This window comes from Ornithorhynchus anatinus, chromosome 17 (assembly GCF_004115215.2).
Source record: "Ornithorhynchus anatinus isolate Pmale09 chromosome 17, mOrnAna1.pri.v4, whole genome shotgun sequence".
Lineage (NCBI taxonomy): Eukaryota > Metazoa > Chordata > Mammalia > Monotremata > Ornithorhynchidae > Ornithorhynchus > Ornithorhynchus anatinus.
Window position 1 is genome coordinate 9,100,148 of NC_041744.1, and position 22,244 is coordinate 9,122,391.

Genomic DNA, 22,244 nt, shown 5'->3' on the forward strand with positions numbered 1-22,244 from the left:
GTCCTGGATTCCCCATCCCCTCCTGCAGGGTTGGGGAAAATACCGTGGCCCTGCCCTGTAGAATGGCCAAGGAGGATCCCGCAGGTCACTTTGACCAATGGGTCAGTGTGCCGCCCAGCTGTTTGGCGGTCCTCTGCTTCAGAAATGCGGGTGGTTCCCAGGAATAATAATAATAATTGGGATATTTGATAAACGCTTAGTACATGCCGGGCACTGTACTAAGAACTGGGGTGGATACAAGCAAGTTGTGTTCACCCAGTCCCTGTCTCATGTGGCGCTCACATTCTCAATCCTTATTTTGCACGTGACGGATCTGAGGCCCAGAGAAGTGAAGTGACTTGCCCAAGCCCACACAGCAGGCAAGTGGCAGAGCTGGGATTAGAACCCATGACCTTGTGACCACCAGGCCCGTGCTCCATCTACTACGCCACGCTGCTTCCCCTAGAGGACCCTAAGGGGGTTCGGGGCGTTCTGGGAGGGAAGGGGAAGCAGCCGTGCCCTCCTGAAAGTGTGCTTTGACCCGTCAACCAGTCAGTCGGGTGAACTGGGGGTCAGGTGGGTGGGAACAAGGTGCTCCATTGGACTGGTTGTTGGTGTGGGTTCCTTTGCCCCCAAATCCACCGGGTTTCAGTGGCATCTCTCCCGCTGCGCTGTTGGGAGAAGCCTGGGCCCGACGGCCAGCCAGACCAAACCAGCAACTTCAGGGGCCCAGAAGTAAAAAGGACTTAATCCATCCACAGCCCAGCCCTAAGCAGCTTTGAAAGGGATGTTTGCAGTCATTTCCCAATTAGTTTAATTGGCTCCACGTGCAAATTGTTAGAGTGCAGGTAGGCTGCCAGAGCCCAGAGCTTCAATCCGGGCAACCTGTAAATCTCCTTCCAGCCCAAGCCGAACTGCCTTGGGTCTGGCCACTTCTTTGGGTAAGGTCGGGGGAGTGGGGTATGGGCGTGATCTCGACCACACCAAGGAAGCACTCGGTGTACGGTGACTGTTTCCAGGCGGACACGGGCGATGGATCCATCGGCGGTGTTTATTGAACGCTTCCTGAGCTGAGCGCTTGGGAGAGTCCAGTGCCAACAGCGTTGTTCAACACATTCACTGGCCACAGGGAGAACTAGCGCAGCCTGGAAGTCAGAAGGGCATGGGTTCTAACCCTGGATCCACCGCATATCTGCTCTGTGACCTTGGGCAAGTCACGTTACTTCTCTGTGCCTCAGTTCCCTCATCTGTAGAATGGGAATGAAGACCGTGAACCCTATGTGGAACAGAGACGGTGTCCAACCCAATTATCTTATAAATACTTGTATCTACCCCGGTACTTAGAACAGTACCTGGCACATAGTAACTGCTTAACAAATACCACTATTATCATTATTATCAATAGGGAGCTTACGATCTAGAGTTGACCAGACAGAACACAGAGGGGAGGGGGAGAGCACCCAGCAGCTCTGCCATCCCGACTTGCCTGAGCCTCTCGGTGTTGGTTTTTCCTCTTCCAGCAACCCTCCATTGAGTGAAGAGATGCTGCCTCCCGGGGAGTGGATGTGTCACCGCTGTACCGTTCGCCGGAAGGTAAGGCATTCCGTCGCACCACCGGCCCTTGGGCTTTCCCTGCCTCACTGCCACACTGGGGGGCCCTTCTCTCTGCTGTTCTCCCTCTCCCACAACTCACGCCCTGCCCAAGAAGCCACCCCCCCGCCTCGTGACCCCATTAAGGCCAAAACTGCTTCAGTAGAGGGAGCAGGGGTGTCTGCTTGTAGAGAACTCCCCGGGCCAGGCCCAGAGTCGGTGTAACTACGGCTTGGGAGTCCCATTCTCCTGCCAAACCCTCCCAAGTTGGCACCGATGGGAGTTGGCTTTTCCGGGAGGGCGGACGGTGCAGCCGGAGACAAATCCCGGGAAGCCCGGCCGGGGTCCCCAACCGGCAGCGTCGGAACCCGACCCGGACCCCAGGTGGGCTGATCCCTGTGGAGCACTTTGCATCTAGCGAGGCACCGACCCAGCCTCCCCCTTCATCCGGAATCAAGGTCCCCGCCGGGCCTGTCTTTGACTCCGCTTCCCTCGGTATTCACCATTTGGGAACGGGTTTGGGTGTTCTTCACGTGGAGCAGTCATCCACCAAAGCCTTCCATTGTCAGAGAGAGAAATGGAGAAAAAAAGAGAGAAACGGGTCCTGTCCCTACAGTCCCACCTTGGATCTCGGCCTCTCGGAGGAATTTTTAGCTGGCCCTCATGGGGGCCAGCCGGTCTTTGGTGACATCATTCTGTTTTCCATAGCACTAGAGCATGATGTCATATAGTGAGTGATGACTTCCTTATTTGCAGAAACAGGATGAGGAGATGATTCAGAGAGATTGTGGTCTGTGTGTGTAACACACACACGACTCAAAACCGTCACTCACCCGAAAGGTAAACAGTGCCGTGGATAGGATTTTTTTTTTTTTTCAATGTGTGTGTGCGAGAGTTCCCGTTTCAAAGCCATTCAGGGTCAAGGCGTTTCCCCCTCCTCCCACCCTCACCCCCCAGCCAAGCCACAGTCGCAGCTCAGTTCCTCCCGAGGTCTATAAATCAGCCTGCCTCTCTGGGTCACCTCTTCCAACCGGTGTTTCCTGCCGGTCCTTGGGGGAGCCCAACTGGAGACTTCTGCTAAGCGTGCCTTCCCCAACATGGCAACTGAGTGAGGGTGCAGGGAGGCCTGGACTTTTCCAGGTCGCAGTCCAAGGGAGATGGTCCCCTCCCCGTGGCTGCAGGCTCCTGATGCTTTTACCTGGAGTCTCCAAGGGACCCACCTACGCAAAGGCAGCAGGAGTCTGGCCTTTCCCTCTCTCACGGGGATGTCGTGACAGGGCTAGTGTGAGGTCATGTGAAAGTGCTTTGGGAAATCGAAGCACCCTATCAGTCACGTTATCACGGTGATTGACTGTAAGCTCGTTGTGGGCAGGGAATGTGTGTGATTATTGTTACGTTGTACTCTCGCAAGCTCTAGTACAGTGCCCTGCACACATTAAGCATCGATAAATACGATCAAATTGAATTGAAAATCACTACAGTGATCCAAGCTGTCCCCCTCCCCTGGGATCCTCCGCTCACACAGGTACAGGTTTTCCCCACAGAGAGCCCCGGGCCAGCCTGCTCCAACTCCACCCTGACTGATTCAGGCTGAACCAGACCCTTTCTCCCCCGTGGAGAGGAAAGTGGCAACCTACTGGCCGCCTATTTCCAGCTTCCAGCCGGGCGGCAGAATTGCCAACAGGCCAGTGGTTTTTCTAGTCTCACCCCATCTCCATTGGTTCCCAAGCAGCGGGGCCACCTCTGGGGCGTGAGGCAGTGTGCTATTTTCAGCAGGCTCGGCTCATCGTGTTTCTCCTCTGTGTCTCCTTGCTGGTGTCCCCCTTCCTGCCCCCCCACCCCGATCCTTTGACTAACTGCCCCCCTCCTGGAAGTGGACAGCTGCCCCAGGTCCTGGTTAAATAGTGTGGCCTGGGGGTACGAGGTCACTTGCCTAACAGGAAACCCTGGGTCTCCAGCCTTTGCCAGCAGCTTTCCCTCCTTCCTCACTGGAGGTTTTCTTACAGTCCCTGATTCGGGTACAGCCTGCTTACTCCCGTCATCCCATTCATCGTCACGTGGTTTAATAGGGTGAGGTGCTAGACGCAGTAGAGCTCAGTGACTTGCCCAAGATCTCCGGGCAAGTCACAGGCCAAACTAAACTCAAGCTCTTCTCCCCCCTCCCCCGGCCCGCCTCGAATTCTGGCCCGGTGCCCTGCCCCCAAGATGCCTTGTGGCTCAGAGAAGCATCTGGCATTACAAGTCCAATCCCATGAAGCCCGTTCCACGTTCTCATTCCTTTCCCAGTCCTAGAGGATGTTTCCTTTGTGGCCCTACAGCCCTGAAACAAGGCAGAAATCTTAGATCCCCGGAAGAGAGAGCTGGCACTGGCTGGGCTCTGGGCGGCGATCGCCATTCAGATGATTTTCTGGAGTTCCGCTAACACCTCTCCTGCCTGCTCTGTAATGTCTAGCAGACCCCTCCCCCGAATGGGGATGCCAGCCTCTTGTCTCCTGTCTTCGGTGTGTTCGGTCTCTTGTTCTGATGATTTCGACAGGACCGTGACCCCAAAAGGCACCCTCCCGTCTCTTCATATGTGTCCTGCTGGTTTAGGGCCTTTCTTTTCGAAGAACTGGCTCCCCCTGGATGTCCAGTAGATGGTTTCATTCGAATTCGATCGCTTCTCCTCTCCCTAGGCTGGGAACGTCAGCAACCTGCTCTAATATGGTCCTGGTTGGACTCGGGCGGCGACAGCCCTCCGCTTGGAGGGCTGAGGCTCCGTGGCCCAGGCGAAGGGTTTTCAAAAGTGCCCAGGGCCCTGTGGGGTCTGGGCGGCCGATAGCCCCTCTGCATCTTCGCCCTCGGATCTGGCTCTGTCGTGGCCACCGTCAACGAGGTTCCCGGCCCGTTGGCGGCTGCTTGGGGTTTCCGCAGAGCGGCTGACCCTCCGGGAGTCCGTGTCCCATGGAGGACCCGGGAGGGTCGGTCCGTTGTGGGGGACGGGGACTGGGCCGCCGGTCAAGATTGCGGCGGTGAGCCTGCCCCTTGGTCCGTACAGAAACGGGAGCAGAAGAAGGAGCTGGGCCAGGTCAACGGGCTGGTGGACAAGAGCGGCAAGCGCACCACGTCCCCCAGCAGTGACACGGACTTCTTGGACCGGTCGTCCGGCAAAACGGACCTGAAGGCCATCGCCCAGGCCCGGCTCCTGGAGCGAAGGGCCAGTCGGCCCGGCACGCCCACGTCCAACGCCAGCACGGAGACCCCCACCTCAGAGCAGAATGACGTGGACGAGGACATCATCGACGTGGAGGACGAGACGGCGGGGGCGGCGGCGGAGGGGGACTGTGGCCAGCCCCAGCTGAAGCGGCCCTTCGAGCTGCTGATCGCGGCCGCGATGGAGCGCAACCCGACTCAGTTCCAGCTGCCCAATGAGCTGACTTGCACCACCGCGCTACCAGGTAAGTGGGCATGCCGCCTGTCCCAGGCGGGCGTTTTCGCTCCCAGACGCTCGTCCGCGGGGGTTTGCTGTTTGGCACTAGGAGCTCAGCCCCCTCTTGCCCCTGAGAAGCAAGCTAGCTCAGGTGATGCTTTCTCCTCGGAGCCCGACCCCCGGGACCTCAGGGTGTCCCCGGCACCCTGAGCTCAGTCGGGTTCTGCTCACCTCTCCCTCCCGAGGGGGATGGAGGGAAGCATCGGCGGCCCCGGGGCTCAGCTTTCCATCCCTGCCCCTCTAATTAGGGGGCTTGGGAACCCCCTACCCCCCAACCCAGATCCTGTTTCCAGCTCGCTCAGGGGATAAGCTGCTTGTTTTTTGGCCTGGGCCCCACCCCTTTGTGGTTTTTTTTTTTTACAGGAAAAGGGGCCGGTTTGTTCCAGATGCCGCCTCCGAAGGCATCGAGGAATGACGCCTCATTGGCCTCGGTTTTGGGTGCAGTGGCGCCTCCCAGTAGAACCAGGGCAGCGATGCGATGCCTTGTCCCTTCACCTTTCTCCCTGCGCGTCCCCAGCCCTTTTCTTGAGGCGGTGTGGCTCCTCCCCCAAACCCGTCACCGGATCGAATTTCCTTCTCCCCGAGCAGGGCACTGTTGGCCGGATTTAGAAACCCTCTGGCTGCTGGCCGAATGCATGCCGAATCAGCTGCCCGGGCTCCCGGCCGCCAACCGGCCAGGCAGACCAGGGTGAGGCCCCGGGGGAGAGCACCCTCCCCTCCTTGCAGGAACGATCCTGCTCTGGACGATTTTCCGGAGCTCGGCCGTTTGCCCTTTAAATGCCACCGGCCACTTGACCGTGCACGTTTTTTTAGGCGGCGCCGGTGATATGTGAGCCTCCTCTTCCCCGAGTCAGTCCCTCTAACTGGAAATGGGGGAGATAGGTTGCTTTTGGGGTCCCCACGAGAGGGAGACTGCAAAGAGTGATCTGGATTGTTATTCTTCCTCTTCCTCTGCCCCTCCTCCCTCACAGGTCTGAGGACCACCCCCCCACGCGGGCTTTAGGTCCCTCTAGACTAGACTGTAAGCCCATTGTGGGCAGGGAACTTGTCTATCAATTCTGTTGTACTCTCCCAAGTGCTTAGCGCAGTGTGCTCTGCACCCTTTAAGTGCCCAGTAAACGCCGTCGATTGATTTACGTCCATTCGCTGGCTGGGTTCCAGGCAGGTTTTGCTCCCACTGCTCTGCTCCTATTTCAGTGCCCGAAAATAGGAGCTCAGGTCCCGAGAACCGCTCAGAACTGTCCACGGCTTCTCTTCCAGGTACTAGCAAGAGGAGGAGGAAGGAGGAAACGACGGGGAAAAATGTTAAGAAAACACAGCACGAGTTGGATCACAATGGACTGGTCCCCTTGCCAGTAAAAGTTTGCTTCACCTGCAACAGGTAACTCAGGCCCCTGTTTGCTGGGGGGAAGGGGATTTTTCTCTCCCCTCTTCCGGTGTCGCCCGGCTCCCGTTCCGTAAATTCCTCCGAGCCCATGGAGGAAAGCCCGGGAGGTGGGGGGTGGGGGAGAGGAGGCCAGTGATGCAGCTGCTCCGGAAGGGGATTTGCCAGGGACGGAGGGTATTTCCCGGCCTCATGACTAGGCAGGGCCATTGAAGGAAAGAAGTAGCCACCGTCGCAGCAGATGAAGGAACTCGGAGCAAGCGCCAGGAAGGGCTTCCCGACCCAAAGGAAGATGTGGATTCCTTGTTGGTGGTTGGCTTCCCACCCAGAAGGTTGAGCCTGGAGGAAGGAGGGACAGAAACTTGCTTGGCTCAGTGGTGGCTTAGACTCCTAAATTGTAGAGGCCACAAGCCCAACCCAAATAAAAGGGGTCAGTTGGTTCTGGGACATGTATATCTGGGGAGTGCAGCGTTAGTTAGGACCACCGCCCCCTATTCTGGACGGCGGAGAGGGCAGGGGCGACGCCAGCTGCCTATCAGAAAGCACCCTCAAAATCTTTCTCCCCAAAACCTTAGGAGCAGGACGGTCTAGTACGGGCACACTGACTCGTGCAGCTTCCAAAACCCTCCCTGAGTCCTGGGCTAACGGGCAGACCGGCAAGGAGATTTTCCCAGCACACTGGGGCCCTGGGTGCCTGGGGCCAGGGCGCCCAACCCCAGAACATGTAGCACGCAGAAGGGTGGAAGAGGAATTTCTCATGCCCGTAGTTAGAGACGGGTGGGTGGGGTTTTTCCAGTTGAGATGGTTGGTGTCATCTGGGGAAGCTCAGAGCAAGAGGCTGCACTCTGCTCCTCAACGGCTGCCGAGTGAGCATCGATCATTTTCCCCCCATGCCAGACATTTGGGTCCCACCACGAGGAAGCATCTGTTTTCCAAGGAGAACCGTTTCTCTCGGAACAGGGGATGATTAAGAGCCTGCAGGAGGTCTGCCCGTCGTCCCCCACCTCCCCAGCTTCCCAGATCGTTTCGATATCACCATGCGGGAAGAGAGGGATTGAGGGTGGCCATTAGGGATGACAGTGGCCAAGGGGCCCAAGGCGTTGGGCTTTTATCCTCGTGCGCGGCTTCAGTGGAGGTTGATTTCTTCTTTGCAGGAGTTGCAGGGTGGCCCCTCTTATCCAGTGTGACTATTGCCCCCTCCTGTTCCACATGGACTGCCTTGAACCGCCGCTCACTGCCATGCCCTTGGGCAGATGGATGTGCCCGAACCACATCGAACACGTGGTGGTAAGAGAGGGCACTGTTTGGGTGGTCTTCTGGGGGAGTGGCCCCAGAAAGGGGAGAAGTCAGTGGGGTCGCCTGCTCGGGTCTGCCCAAGGGAAGGGACTTCTAGGTCGACCTGAAGCCCCACCAGGACAGATGGACCGCATACACTCGGGTGGTGAAAATCTGCCCACTCTGCTACAAATGGCTGTCGGAGCCACCGAGACAGACCAGTCATCTCGGGGGCCAGGCCTCAGAGACAGCTGAGCCGACCAAAAACAGTAGAAAAAATTTTAAAAAATCCTCTTCCCATTTCTAAAAGGCAGTCCAAGGAAATGGAACCCCAGAGGAATTTCAGAGGCAGACTTCTGTCACCCCAGGCCGGGGGCAGGTGGGCCACGTGATGGGGTGCTTTGGGGGCCTCTGCCCAATGGAGCTTCTGGCCTGGATCCCTCCTCACTTCTGAGGGAGGCCCGGGGCTCCCTCCAGCCTTAAGAGGCGGGCTGCCCGTCAGCCCGTCTCTGAGAGACATCTTAATGGGGGAGACTCTGAGAGAGTGACAGTGTCAAACAGGGTAGCGTGGCTCCTCCACCCTCGTTGTCCATCAGGTCAGGGAGTCCTCGCGTCCACTGCCCGGGCGCGAGTTGTGGCCGGATGACCAGTCCGCCCTGTCCCCAAGCCTGGCTCTGGCCAGGAGCAGGGGTAGGTGAGCAGAAGCATCTCCAACTCTCCTTTTTAGATATCACTTGTCGTTCATCTAAAGCACCCTGCGGCCTCCTCCCAGAGCGCAGGCCCAAAGTCAGGGCCTGCAAAGCTCGTTTATGGTGGGCCCAAGTAATTCCTTATAAGCCACTCTGGGTTGTGCACCTCTCTTGCTATTGAAGTCTCTCGGAAGCTGTATCAGCCATCATTTATCTCTGGCTTGGAGTAAGCATAGGTAGCCGGGGTGGGCTGTCGGGAAAGTGAAAACATTCCATCAATCAGTGGTCGTTAACGAGCACTTATTCGGTGCAGAGCACTGCACTATGCCTGAGGGGAGCACAGCTTTCCTAAAGTTAGTCCTTGTAATGGCAGTGTGCTCCACCTTTCAGAGGAATTTTCTTTCTCTTCAAGTGTTGAGATTGCTCTTGTCTCTCCGGGGAAAACGAGGGGTTTCTCTTTTCATTGTGGAGATGGAGACTTGGTAGTCCAGAGAGGTCGTGACCTGACCCCGCACCCACAGCCTAGAGCTGGAACCCAGGTCCTTGTACTCGATAGCTCCCCTCTCTGACCTCCTGCCCGTGCTCCGAACCCTAACCCCAGTGCTTTCCTTAGTAAAGGATGTGGGCAATCGCCCCCAAGTGCAAGAGTGGCAGGCCACCCTTTGTCCTCGATGTGGGCATCGGCGGCTCCCACCCGCTCACCCCAGCCCTCCTGACGCCCTCCAATTGGCACAATGATAAGAAAAGTTGCCTGCGCCCAGTTTAGATGGAGGGAGGGCTCTCACTATGTGACGCAGGGGATGTCAAGCCCATCTCTCGGCGTGAAGGCCCACCCTGGCCTCTGGTTCCCATTAATGGGACTTGGAAGCCCATTGGAGTGATGTGTTGGTTCCTGGTTCCCCGAGGGGAACCAAAATGGCTTCTCATCCAGGGGGGTCGCCAGCAGGGGCAGTTGGGAAGAGCCTCCTGGTTCCTGCTCGCTGCCTAAGGGAATTTAGCATTCCTGCCATTCCAACTGATCCTCCTTCTCTCTTCTCTCCCTCCTTCCCCTCCCCTTCTCCCCCCCCCCCCCCCAGATAGGTTAGGTATGTCCTCAGTGGATACAATTGACTTATTGAGACATTGGATAGAAGTTGGCCTCAGGATCAACACCTCAGTAGGATTTATTTATTGAGCACTTTCTGTGTGCAGAGCACTGAACTAAGTCCTTGGGAGAGTATAATACATTTGGCAGACCCAATCTCAGCCCTCGAGGAGGTGGCGGTCAACTAGGGGGCACCGGCTCGAAACGAATTACAGGGAGGGGAAAGGAATCCATTTTTCTCCTCTCTTTCTCTCAAGCAAAGCCCTAAACAAAGGGTCCCGAAGCCACCGTGTATGATGCCCCCTGCCCTAGTCTGGTTGGCTCGCCAGACCAGCCACGTCTTAGTCTGGCATCCCCCTGGGACTGCCTCAGCCTCCTCACGTGCTCACCTGAGTCCCAAATCCCCCCCGGTTCAATTCCCTTGAAGGCACACGGGGGGTCAGAGCAAGTGGCCCCTGTCAGCTCGTAGCCTCTTGGGCCTCTGGGAGTCCGAGGACTTTGCTTCCCCTCCTCACCACCCCAGACAGTGGAAAACACACACGTACACACCGCACACCACAGACCCCCTACCCGGGCTCAAGGATTCCCTGGGTGGAGAGGCACAGGGGCAGCTTCCCATCCATCAGCCAAACGCCATCCACCGCCCCGGGGGAAATAGGCTTAAGTGGCAGCAGGAGGGATTTAAGTTAGACCTAAAGAAGAATTCGGGTGCAACAAGCATGAGGTTCTGGACTAAAGCGGGAAGTAGCGGCTTCTCCCCTGGAGATGGCGGAGGGCGGAGAGTACGTTGGACGGTGCTTGGGGTGCGGCGGGGACGGCCCCGGCAGCCTTCCCATCCGAGGACGGACTGATTGCTTCTTTTCGGGTTATTCTAGTCCGAGGGGAAGACGAAGCAAAGCCAGTTGAGCGGGAACAAAATGCTTTGGAGTCTGAACCAGTCGGTCAGTAAGCAGTATTTATTCAGCGCCTACTGTGGGCAGACCGCTGTTCTAAGCCCTTGGGAGAGTAGACCCGGGCCCCACCCTCATCAAGGAGCTGACGATCTAGCCGGGCAGACAGATGCTAAAATTGCAGGTAGGAAGGAAAAGGACAAGGGAGTCTGTCCAGGGAAGCGGCGTGGCCCAGTGGATAAAACACAGGCCTGGGAGCCAGAGGACATGGGTTCTCCTGTGTGTGGCCTTGGGCAAGTCACTTCACTTCTCTGTGCCTCAGTTTCCTCCACTGCAAAATTGGGAATTAATCCCCTTTCCCCCTCCTACACAGATTGTGAACCCCATGTGCAACAGGGACTCTATCCGGCCCGATTAACTTGTAACCAACCCAGCGCTTAGAGCAGTGCTTAACAAATACCGCCAAAAAAGAAAGTTGGAACTGAAGTATTAAGAATGAGATGTGCTTATAAGTGCCCTGGAAGGTTGCGAACACTCTAAATGCAAGGAAAACAGAGACTGGTACAGGACATGGAGTCTGAACAGAGAAGGACCTGGGTTCGAATGCCGGCTCCACCACTGGTCTGCTCTGTGGTCTTGGGAAAGTCACTTCACTTCTCCGTGCTTCAGTTCCCTCATCTGCAAAATGAGGATTGAGGCAGTGAGCCCCATGTGGAACCTGGATTGAATCCAACCTGATTAGCTATATGTACCTCAGGACTAGTACAATGCCTGACACAGAGTAAGCGCTTAACAAATATCATTTGGGGGGAAAAAAAACAACTCAGCCCAACAGAGTTGTCCATCAGGCTGGCAAAATAGGCAGTTTTCCCCATTCCCATTTCCCAGTGCTGTCTTCTAGCTCTTCCCACTGCTCTTCGGAGTATTCAATGGAGAGCATTCATTGGCCTCTATAGAGCTCTCTGTGCCTGTCCCACTCCCGGGAAAACCCATCTCAAGGAAATGGGGAAAGGGAGGCCCGCTGCCCGGTTTCACGAAGCCTTGCCTGATTATTATTATTTCTCTTTTCCCCCCAGTGGGCCCACACTTATTCCCATAGCTGAGCCAATTCTTTGGTGCCCCAGTTCCCAGTCCAAAACTACCACAGCCCCTCGGGACCCATCTCTCGATCAGTGGAACTTCTTGAGCACTTATCCTTCCTGGAGCACTGCACTAAGCGCTTGGGAGCGTACAGTAGAATGAGTAGACACAGATCCCAGCCCTCAAGGAGCTTACGGTCCAGGTGCATCATACCCCACGTACCAAGGAAGTTGGTGAATTTTAATGCCCCAAGGCAAGAGGTCCAGAAAGTGAAGAAGCTGGCAGGGAGGGGGTGGGTAGACAGGTGGGGGCGGGAGGCGGGTAGGGGTAGGAGAGGGCCGGAGCGGCTAACTAAAGTCCATTGCCGGGGGGGTGTCTGCTCTCCCCAGCTGAACCAGAAAAACATGACCCTGAGCAACCGGTGTCAGGTGTTTGACCGCTTCCAAGACACCATCTCTCAGCACGTGGTCAAGGTGGACTTCCTCAGCCGAATCCATAAGAAGCATCCCCCCAACCGCCGAGTGATTCAGTCCGTCAAGAGAAGAAGCTTGAAGGTAAAGCCGGCTGCCTCGGCAGGTTCTTCCCTACCCCCACCCCGGTTTTCCAGCGAGAAAGAGTCCCCGTCGTTTTCCCCCCTCGCCCTCCCACCCCCATTTTGACTTCTCTCCACCCTCCCACCGTCGCTGGTCCGGTCCCCTGCACGGCACTTGGGGACAAAGGGACACGGGACAGGGTGGGGAAACCGCCAAAAGCTCCCTCCCCAGACTGGAATTCCACACTGAGGGATCCACCCCGGGTTGAAATTCCACACTTGAGGGGCAGAGGGTGTGAGTCAGATCCCCATGGGCCAGCAGAGAGACTCCACTGGGATGCGGGTCTCTCTGAGCGGGTTCCCGGAAGCGTGGTTTTCAAGCTGTTGTTCTCAGATGGGGCCCTCCCTGGGCCCCCCTGCTTCCTGACCTGGGGAGAGGTGGCTGGCCACAACAATTCCAAAACCACCACCGCGGCTTCCCCTGCGCTGCCGGGCACTGGTCAGCAGTTCCCGGATTGGGCCCTTTGGTGGTACCCACATCCTGAAAATGGGCCCAGAGTCTCCTTGCTCCCCGATGGAGGCCGAAGTTTCCAGACGGTAACGGTGTTGCCCTGGGTATCGGTGGTATTCATTGAGCGCTTACTGTGTGCAGGGCACGGTACTAAGCACTAGGGAGAGCACAGTATGACAAAGTTGATAATCACGTCTTCTGCCCAAAATTAACTTACCATCTAGGGTGTATGTCACATAGTATGAAACCCGGCCTGTTCCATATGCTTCTGATGACGCATATATTTGGACTTTCCGGAGATTTGTGTTTTCAGTGGTTAAGCTCCCTCTGGCAGTGGGTCACAAGTTTTTTGTTTTTTTTTTTTAAAGGAAACAGGTAATTATGACTTTCAGGGAGTGGTATGCTTTAGGTGAAAGCGAGTTAACTGGAATCTTGATGGGTGTGAGAGCAGTCCTGCTGGGAGGGAGGAGGGATAGGTAATACTTCACCAGTCCCCTTATTCTGGGATTTGGGGTTTTTTAGAGTGGTGGACAAATGGCCGAGTGGCTGGGCTGGCAGCCTCTTATTACTTTGAGAGGTTTGAGGGTGAGATAAGCTGTGATTTAGAATTTTGGGACTGTGGCTCATCCCTTAAACTGCAGAAATGGACGCCGCAGGGGTGGAAGCCGTTACATTGACACCGGAGGATGCTGGGAGGGACCAGTGGGCTGACCCGAGGGAGTCAACAACCAGGGATTGTCTCTGAATGGGAAGACCATGATTCAGCGAGGCTCAGTGGAAAGAGCCCGGGCTTGGGAGTCAGAGGTCATGGATTCTAATCCCGGCTCCGCCGCTTGCCAGCTGAGTGACTTTGGGCAAGTCCCTTCACTTCTCTGTGCCTCAGTTACCTCATCTGTAAAATGGGGATTAAAACTGTGAGCCCCACATGGGACATCCTGATCAGCTTGTATCCCCCCCAGCACTTAAAACAGTGCTTTGCAAATAGTAAGCCCTTAACAAATATCACCATTATTATTATTCTTCCTTCCCAGGGGCCAGTTTTTTGCAGCACACACAGGTATGCACCAGCTGCCTGGTAGAACAGTTCTTTCCCTCTGGCTTAGACTCCCTCAACACTCCTGTGCCCCCTCCTCCCAACCACATGTACCCCCCCCCCCCAAAATGTGGGGGTCTCTGTCAGGGAAAGAGAGTGCCTCCCTTTGTGATCAGAGTCTTTCTGGATGTGACTTCAGTGTCTTTGCAGACCATTCCACATTCGAATCCCAGACCTGTTGGCCTGGCCCTGTCTCCCTTCAACCTCACCTTGTGGACTGGGCATCTTAAAACAGTTGTGGACTTTCAAGGCCAGAGGCCACCAGTCAGCTGCAGTCCTGAATAGTGGATTGGTTCTGGTAGTGCAGGAGGTGTATGTCAGAGACTGCCGCTCAATAAATCTTAGTATCCCCACTAGGGAGGAAGCGGGGAGGCCCCTTGCTAGGGTATTTTAATTTTTAAAAAGGGAACTAGGAAATAATGTAGACGTTAAGATAAAGCTGAAAGGGGCGGATATATCATTTTTTAAAAAGCCCCAGTAAGGAATTAAATAAAAACCACACAAAACACCCCTGTTTTAGAGCCCTGGGTAAAACTTGGGCCCCTGAATTCTGGGAAGCCTCCATGGCAGGGTCAGGGAGGGTCTTCAAGGGGAAAAGTCATCCTTTTAAATTGTCAAGTTCACCCAAGTAAGGTGAACGGGAGAGACCGAGTCCGTAAAGAGTGGCATGGTTAAAGTGCCAAAAGGAAACTGGGCAGACCGAAACCATGTTTTAAGAACATCTTGCAAGGAACGCCAGATTTCAGAGGACAGGGTTTTTGAATTTATCAAAGGCAGCCAGGACATTTCTAGAAGGCTCTTGACAGTCGAGGGCTTCAGGCGCAATCGGGAGAGGAAAAGTGGCAGAGCTGGGATTAGAACCCAGGTCCTTCTGACTGCTGGGCCCGTGCTCTATCCCTTAGGCCATGTTGCTTAGTGTAAGTGTCTTCCAATTGTTATATTTTTATATTGTACCCTCCCAAACGGTTATTACAGTCCGCTGCACACAGTAAGCACTCAGTAAATATGACTGACCGATTAACTTGTACTCAACCCAGTGCTTGACACACAGTAAGTACTTAACAGATACCGCAAAAATAATATTCTCTCCTTTCCCCCCTCTCTGCCCCCCCAACCCCCATTCCGTTCAGGTTCCGGATGCCATAAAGTCTCAGTACCGGTTTCCGCCCCCCCTCCTCGCCCCTGCGGCCATTAGGGATGGCGAGCTGATTTGCAACGGGATTCCCGAGGAATCACAGAAGCACCTTTTGAAGTCTGAGCACTTAGCGAGCCAGTCAGAGCAGCAAGAGGTGAGTGTCGGGGGCCCAGAGCAGCCGACTGGGAAAAGTGTGGGAGAAGGTTGGCGAGGGCAGACTTCATTGGGCACTTAACTCCCTCCTCCGCTCCCCCTTGTCCCCCCGGTGCACAGATGCGCGCCTCCCGCCCCCCACGAGCTGCCAGGCTACCTGGGGGAGCAGGAGACCAAGCTATCTACTCGTATTAAGGATGCGCTTTTGCCCTGGTGCAACAGTGAAAAACAGTCGTAAAATCCCGATCGACACCCACCCCCAACCCCTACCAGCCCTCGCAGAGCTCGCCACATTTCCCCTAAGAACCCTGTGGGCAGGGAAGGGGCGTCTGCATCCTCGTCGTCTTTCAGTTCCAACACAGCTGGGCCGGTGGCCAGTTGATCGGAGGGCCTTTGGGGCTGGGACTTCTGCGTTGAGGGAGGGAGGCCCGGCAGAAATAATTGCAGCAGCAGGCTAGTAGAACCTTTCCCCCCTCATCCCTGCTTTTCCCACATCACTCCAAGCGCCTTCGGGTCTGCATCTCAGTTCCTTGGTGTTCCCCGGCCCGCGAACCGGGACCGGGGAGCCGGAGCGGCCACCCGCCGCCCACCGGGCCAGTGGCGCTGAAGTCTGAGCGGTGCAGACTCAGGAGCTAGGAGCTCCTGTGAGAGAGAGACATACACACACTCCCGCGTCCCCCGCCACCTCCGACCAGGTCTGGGCTCTGAGTGGGATGAGCGGCCTCTGCCACCTCGCATCTGACCTGCCTTTCTTTCCTCTCTGTTTGCAGTGGCTCTGTAGTGTTGTTGCCCTCCAGTGCAGCATATTGAAACATTTATCTGCTAAGCAGATGCCTTCGCATTGGGACTCTGAACAGACAGAGAAGGCTGATATTAAGCCTGTTCTTGTGGCAGACAGCTCGGTTGCCACCTCTCCGCAGGCAGCTGACAAGGCACCCCCTCCCCCCTCTCTCTACGGCCCACCCTGCCCCCCGGGGGTCCCCGCCCAGAACCCCCCGAGCTGCCCCCCCGCCCAGCCACCCCCACCCCCCGACGACGTCAGCTGGGGCTCCTGTACGGACAGATCCAAGAAAGCGGCGGCGTCCTGCGGGACCGCCAACGGGCCCACGGGCTCGGAGGCGAGAGCCAACGGCCCCCACCCGTACGGCGCGTCCCCGGACCCCGCGGCCCAGCCGACGGACTCGCGGCGCCTCCCCGGCCCCGGGAGCGCCCTCCCGCTCCCCTCCCCCCGGCAGGCCTGGTCCAGGCCCCCGGCGGCCGGGGGCCCGCCCAACCACGCGCTGGGCCTGGTCGTGAAGACGGAGGGCACCGTCGCCTGCGCCCAGAGGAGCGTGGCCCCCGGCCCAGGACTGCCCCCCTCCATTCCCGGTTCCTGTGCCAGCCTCGAGACCACCAGCACTTTGCAAAGGAAAAATGTCCAGACGCAGATAGGACCCCCGCTCTCGGAGCCGCGGCCTCTCGGGTCCCCCCCGAACGCCACCCGGGCGCTCACCCCACCCCAGGCGGCGGGAGATGGCATCTTGGCTGTCGGAGCCAGCCAGCGATTCTGCTCACCAGCGCCTCCCTCAGGTGAGTGGCTCGCCGGGCTGGGGGTAGGGGCGGAGACCGAATCGAAGGGGTTCTTTGGCCACTTAAAGAACTCCCACTTCACCCCCCTCCGTCTCCCGGGCCAGACTCTGGATACAAGCCCCGGCACCCGCCCAGGGACAGTTTGGGGCAGCCTCGGAGGGCTCTGTCCGGGCTGTTGGCGAGGGACGGGGGAGAAGGTGGACCGGCGACCTCCAGGATAACGCAGCTGGGTCTTAGCGGCTCACGGACCTTGCGGGAAAGCCTTGCTTTCGATGTTGGCCGTTGGTCTGTGCCCTTCTTTCCGCGGCCACGCCACGTCCGCCGCGCTCCCGTCGGCGAGGAGGGACCCCGGGAGGAGAGGGAGCCTTGCTCCACGCAGTCAAGGGTGTTGAGGGAGAAGGGCGGTTTTGTGGCCCCGCCCGTCTTTAACCAGCCAGACGGGTGGCACTCTTCGGGCCCCGGATGGGCCGCCCGTCCCCCCTCGGTAGTCCACTTGGGGACAGTGTGGTGGTGGTCCCTCCCCTCACCCGCCTGTTCACTCCAGAGCTGCCACCTCAGAGACAACGCCTGGTCAAGGGCCGTGATAGAGTCAGCTGGCGTGCCATGGGGTCCCCCTCCCGATTCGGCTTGGCTTGGGGGAAGGGGCGTGGGATAACCGGGACCACCTCCGGAGGCCCGCCTCTCGACGTCCCGGTCCAGGCCGGCCGCCTCCGGCGAGCTACCCGAGGCCGGATGTCACCCGCTTAGGCCACCGCCCTGCCCCGTTGGTCTGCCGCCAGCCCGGCCTGCCACTTCTCCGTGCTCCGCTTGGACCGGGGTGTTGGGAACGGTGGCAGAGGGAGCAGAGCCTGGTCTCTGGGTGGCCCAAGCGAACCTGAAAGTCACCGTCGTCCTCCTCTCGGTCCACAGATGACAAGGTCAGCCCCGGCACGTTTGCCATAGGAAGCTCTTTAAGCATCCACTCTCTCCCACCCAACTCTACCACTATGGTGGACCTCACCAATTCCCTGAGAGCCTTCGTGGATGGGAACGGAGGTGAGTTGTGTGTATTTGTGTGTGCGTGTACATGTGTACCTTCTGTAGGGATGGGGCACTCCCATCCCATCGTCCTTCACTCTCCCTCCTCTCCCCGCCCACCAGGCCTCCCAAAACAGGTGGCCGGAGAGATTGGCCATGAGGCACGTTGCTTTAGACCCACCGAGTTCACGAATGCCCTTTTCATTTCTGTGCCGTGTGGGTCCCCGATAGGGTAGGACAGACTGGCACATTGAGTTAATGCCACGGCCCGGTTTCGGGGTTTGACCGAACACTTTCATTCAGTCATAGTAAGCACTTATTGGGTGCAGAGCACTGTACTGAGCGCTTGGGAGAGTACAGTTCAACAATAGACACATTCCCCACCAATGATGAGCTTCCAGTCTAGAGGAGGGAAGACATTAATATAAATAAATTACAGATATGTACATAGGTGCTGTTGGGCTGGGAGTTGGGGATGAGCGAAGGGAGAACCTCTCTCCTCCCATCTCTTCTGCCTCCTCCTGCACATCTGCATTCGATTGGGCAGATCTGGTCGAGATAGTAATAATAATAATAATAATGTTGGTATTTGTTAAGCGCTTACTAGGTGCAGAGCACTGTTCTAAGCACCGGGGTAGACACAAGAATCAGGTTGTCCCACGTGGGGCTCACAGTCTTAATCCCCATTTTTACAGATGAGGTAACTGAGGCACAGAGAAGTTAAGTGACTTGCCCACAGTCACACAGCTGACAAGTGGCAGAGCCGGGATTCGAACCCATGACCTCTGACTCCAAAGCCCGTGCTCTTTCCACTGAGCCACGCTGCTTTTAAGATGCTTCTGAGATGAAGGGAGTGGCTGGGGGTGCTGGTGTGGACTCCCTGTTTTTCTCTCATCCCCCCAACTACACCAAGGTTTCTCTCTCACCCTATCAGTCAACTTGGCATCTCAGAGTTTTGTAGCAGAGGACAGAGTTAGTGGCCCAGACTCTGACTGAAATCCACTATAGGAGAGGGGATTCGTTGAGCGCCTATGTGTTGTGGATGTCCTAAGTGTTTGGAAAGCACAGAATAACAAAGCGACGTGTTCTCCACCCATGAGAAGCTGACACTGTAACAGGAGATAAATATCCAAAGCTTTACAGCCAGAGTGGTCAAAGTGAATACATTAGAGCAGGCTTTTAAAGCAGTGCAGCCTAGTGGAAAGAGCACCGTCTTGGGAGTGAGAAGACCTGGGTTCTAATCCCGGCTCAGCCGCTTATCTGCTGAGCACCACTAATCGATGCTACCAGTCCGTTGTGTGTACTGAGAAAGTGGGTAACATCTCCACCCTCACCCCCCAGTCAGTGCGGGGAGTCCCCGGGCAGTCTCCCCACTGTGTCATCAGCCTCATTGCCATCATGGTAATAGTTTTTCGTTTTGAAGCGCTTACTCTGTGCCAAGCCCTGGGCTAGATCCAAGACACCACTCACGCTGCTTCCTGTATTGGCCTTTGGTCCCAAGCAGAGATCGAGATCAATATGCTGGACGAGAAGCTGATCAAGTTTCTGGCCCTGCAGAGGATACATCAGCTCTTCCCTTCCAAAGCACAGGCCCCTGGCGGGAGCGCGGGCACTCATCAGTTGCCTCCCGGGGGGCACCACCCGGAAGGTACGTGTCATGTCCCCTCCACCGTTTCTCCCACCCCTCGCCCGGCCCGCGGAAGCCGGTTCCGTCGGATAGACCGGTGGTGCCGAGGGGCTTCGGAGGATGCCGGCTGCAGGGCCACTCGAGGCTGGGGCCACTGGGCCTTCAGGCTTTAGAGTCCGAGGATGGTCTCCCCACTTTTTTCTCACCGCCTCCCTCTGTCTCCCTGCCCACGGCTCTCCCCTCTCCATCCTGCCGGGGAGGCAGCATTGCCCAGCTGTGGCCAGGCTGCCCAGAACCTACCGCTGTGACAGTTAAGGCTCGAGACCCTAATGGAAAGTCCGTCCCGCCTTTGGGCCGGGGGCCCTGGGGTGCATCAAGCTCTTAGCAGGATTCCCTGTTCAGAGCTCTGTCTTCCCCCACCCAGGGGTCCACTTCCCTAGCGACTTCAAACACTTTCCGACTCCTACAGAAACTCAAATAACCGAGCCGCGGTTGTATCCCATACAAATACACCCAGTGGATTGTGAGCAGGAATTATGTCTACCGACCCTGCTGTATTATATTCAGCCAAGCGTTTAGTAAAATGGGGTTTATGGCTGTGTGGGACAGGGACTGTGTCCAACCTGATTAGCTTGTATCTACCCCAAGGCTTCATACAGTGCTTAGCACGTAGTAAGCACTTAACAAATACCATAAAAAAGGAATCGGGGGTAGGCGGGCTTGCAACTGACAGTTCCAGTGGGACCAATCCCAATAGCCAAAGGTTTGCTGACAGATCATCAGGAGTTGACAGTACTGATGTGTTTGTGTCTTGCAGTGCAAAAGAAGGAGGTGCAGGCCCGGGCGGTGTTTTACCCCCTCACGGGGCTCGGGGGTGCCGTGAACATGTGCTATCGGACCCTCTACATCGGAACAGGTGGGTCTGCGGGCAGCTAGCTAACTCACAGCTTGCATGGGGTCAGAGCTTGAAGCCATTTCCCCCAGAAAGAGCCTTGTGGGGTTGTGGAGAGCCTCCTTCTCCCTCCTCCCTCCTTCTCCCTCCCCTCCCTCCTGTCGTGCCCGGCAAGTCCCTAAAGGGGAGTGAGTGGACAGCTGGCGGAAACTTGGAGCCGGGGTGGGGAGAGAGCTCGAGGCCGGTCCATTGTTGGGGAACTTGAAGAGCAGATGCTCCCCGTTGGTCTGGGGTCAGGGCCGGGGGTAGATTCTACCCAGTGGCCAGAGACCCCCAAGGGAGGTGGTGAGGACTTTGGACAGCCATGGGGCAGCGGCTCCACCCCTTTAGCATCCCCAAGGTGCGCTCGCCTACTCGCCCCCCCCCCCCCCCCCCGATAGGCTCCTCGGGAGTGGCCAACTGAGCCCCAGGCCCCATATTCTGGGGGCCCTCTCCAGCTGCCTCGGAGAGGGGCGCCCAAGGGACGACCTTTGTGACCTCCCTCCCCGTGATTTCCAGCCAGGGTTCTGGGAAACTCACCCCCGTCTACCCCCTTCCCCCTGCTCCCCGCAGGAGCTGACATGGACGTGTGCCTTACAAACTACGGTCACTGTAACTACGTGTCGGGTAAACATGCCTGCATATTTTACGATGAGGTGAGTGGGGTTCCCGGCGTGTGTAGGGCTGCGGGGAGGGCCATGGGTTGCCCCATCCACCGGGACCGGAGCCGGGAGCCAAACCCTGGGTCACTGGGCGGAGGGGGCAGCAGGACGATTCCGTCTGGGGTCGTTCCCATCCTTCCGGGAGTGGGGAGGAGGGAGCCCCAAGAAGGGACAGGTCAGGGCGGGTGCCGCCGGCAGCTGTGACCTCCCCCGCCTGGTAGCTGGCAGCGCAGGTGGGCGCACCGCTGACTTGTCTCTGCGTCCCTCTTTCCCTCACCAGAATACCAAGCATTACGAGCTATTGAACTACAGCGAGCACGGCACCACGGTGGACAACGTTCTGTATTCGTGTGACTTCTCTGAGAAGACCACCCCAACCCCCCCGAGCAGTATTGTTGCCAAAGTCCAGAGCGTCATCAGTGAGTAGGGGTCGGCGGGGGGCAACGGAGGGGAGCGAGGGTGGGCCCCGCCACGAGCCACAGTCGGGCCCCGCGGGCCGCCGCCCCGGAACCGTCCCTGGCTCCCGGGACGTGTCCCCCGTCATTGTCCCCGGGGGTTCCAGGCGGGGCTCAGCTGGTCTCCTTTCCCCACAGAACGGCGCCGGAGCCGGAAGCAGGAGGAGGAAGAGGAGGCGGCGGCGACGGGGGCGGGGGAGACGGCGGCGGTGATGAGCGCCCAGGCGCAGGGGCCGCCCCGGAGACCCTGCAGCTGCAAGGCCAGCAGCTCCAGCCTGATCGGGGGCAGCGGGGCAGGCTGGGAGGGCACCGCCCTGCTCCACCACGGCAGCTACATCAAGGTGGGCTGCCTGCAGTTCGTCTTCAGCATCACCGAGTTCGCGACCAAACAGCCCCGGCCCGGGGACACGGCCCCCGTGCCCGACGCGGGACTGTCCCTCAAGCCCCACCAGGGGCCTGTGCTGCGCTCCAACTCTGTGCCGTAGGCGCCGGTCAGCCCCTCCTCCCCGCCCCGGCCCCCACCCTGTCGCCCGACGCCCCCACCCCTCCCGCCCGTGACTCCCGCAATGCAAAAATGTACAAAACGAACCGAGCCCGGGTTTTTCTATCCCCCCCACCCCGCCAGAAACTGTTCAACCGTGACCTTTGCATGAATGAAGAAAACCTTTTGACTCCTTTTTTAAAGCAAAATTGTTTTCCTCTTCTTTATCTCGAGTCCTGGGGGCATTTGCACATTATCTTTGTACTCGGCATTTCACGGGAGTGCGGTAGATCCGTGGGGTGGGGGGGAGGGGTGGGGAGCGGGAGGGGGGCTTTCCGGACATCTGATGCTTACTCAGAAGAAAAACACAGAAGACCATTTCCCCCACCCTCTATTGCCACACAACACCCCCTCCCACACACACACACACACACACACACACACACACACACACGCCCACCCCCGGCCCCCACCCCATTGTAAAATAATCAGAAACTTGTTCTATTTTGTGCCAGTGACAATAGTTTTATATTAAAAGAAAAAATACAGTTTTCATACAGCAAAATCTATACAATATCATTGTTTTATTTAATATAAAGATCGCTACCCACTCTCCCTTGGTCTCCTGCCCCTCCTCC

The 22,244-nt window shown here is 57.4% G+C and overlaps 1 protein-coding gene across 3 annotated transcripts in view; it reads left to right on the plus strand.

Annotated features, from left to right (window-relative positions):
• PHF12 (PHD finger protein 12) overlaps nt 1-22,175 on the plus strand; it is a 41,091-nt gene extending 18,916 nt beyond the window's left edge. For 2 of the 3 annotated variants that reach the window (XM_029082095.2, XM_029082094.2), the window contains exons 3-16: nt 1,500-1,572; nt 4,607-5,006; nt 6,299-6,419; nt 7,577-7,709; nt 10,346-10,411; nt 11,830-11,994; nt 14,707-14,865; nt 15,635-16,433; nt 17,343-17,468; nt 18,955-19,098; nt 19,895-19,993; nt 20,582-20,664; nt 20,951-21,089; nt 21,264-22,175. In XM_029082095.2, coding sequence (XP_028937928.1) covers nt 1,500-1,572; nt 4,607-5,006; nt 6,299-6,419; nt 7,577-7,709; nt 10,346-10,411; nt 11,830-11,994; nt 14,707-14,865; nt 15,635-16,433; nt 17,343-17,468; nt 18,955-19,098; nt 19,895-19,993; nt 20,582-20,664; nt 20,951-21,089; nt 21,264-21,610 — 2,854 coding nt within the window. In that variant the 3' untranslated portion in view covers nt 21,611-22,175. The remainder of the gene's footprint in view (nt 1-1,499; nt 1,573-4,606; nt 5,007-6,298; nt 6,420-7,576; nt 7,710-10,345; nt 10,412-11,829; nt 11,995-14,706; nt 14,866-15,634; nt 16,434-17,342; nt 17,469-18,954; nt 19,099-19,894; nt 19,994-20,581; nt 20,665-20,950; nt 21,090-21,263) is intronic. The other variant, XM_029082096.2, reaches the window with a different exon arrangement.
• Nucleotides 22,176-22,244: the final 69 nt, after the last annotated feature.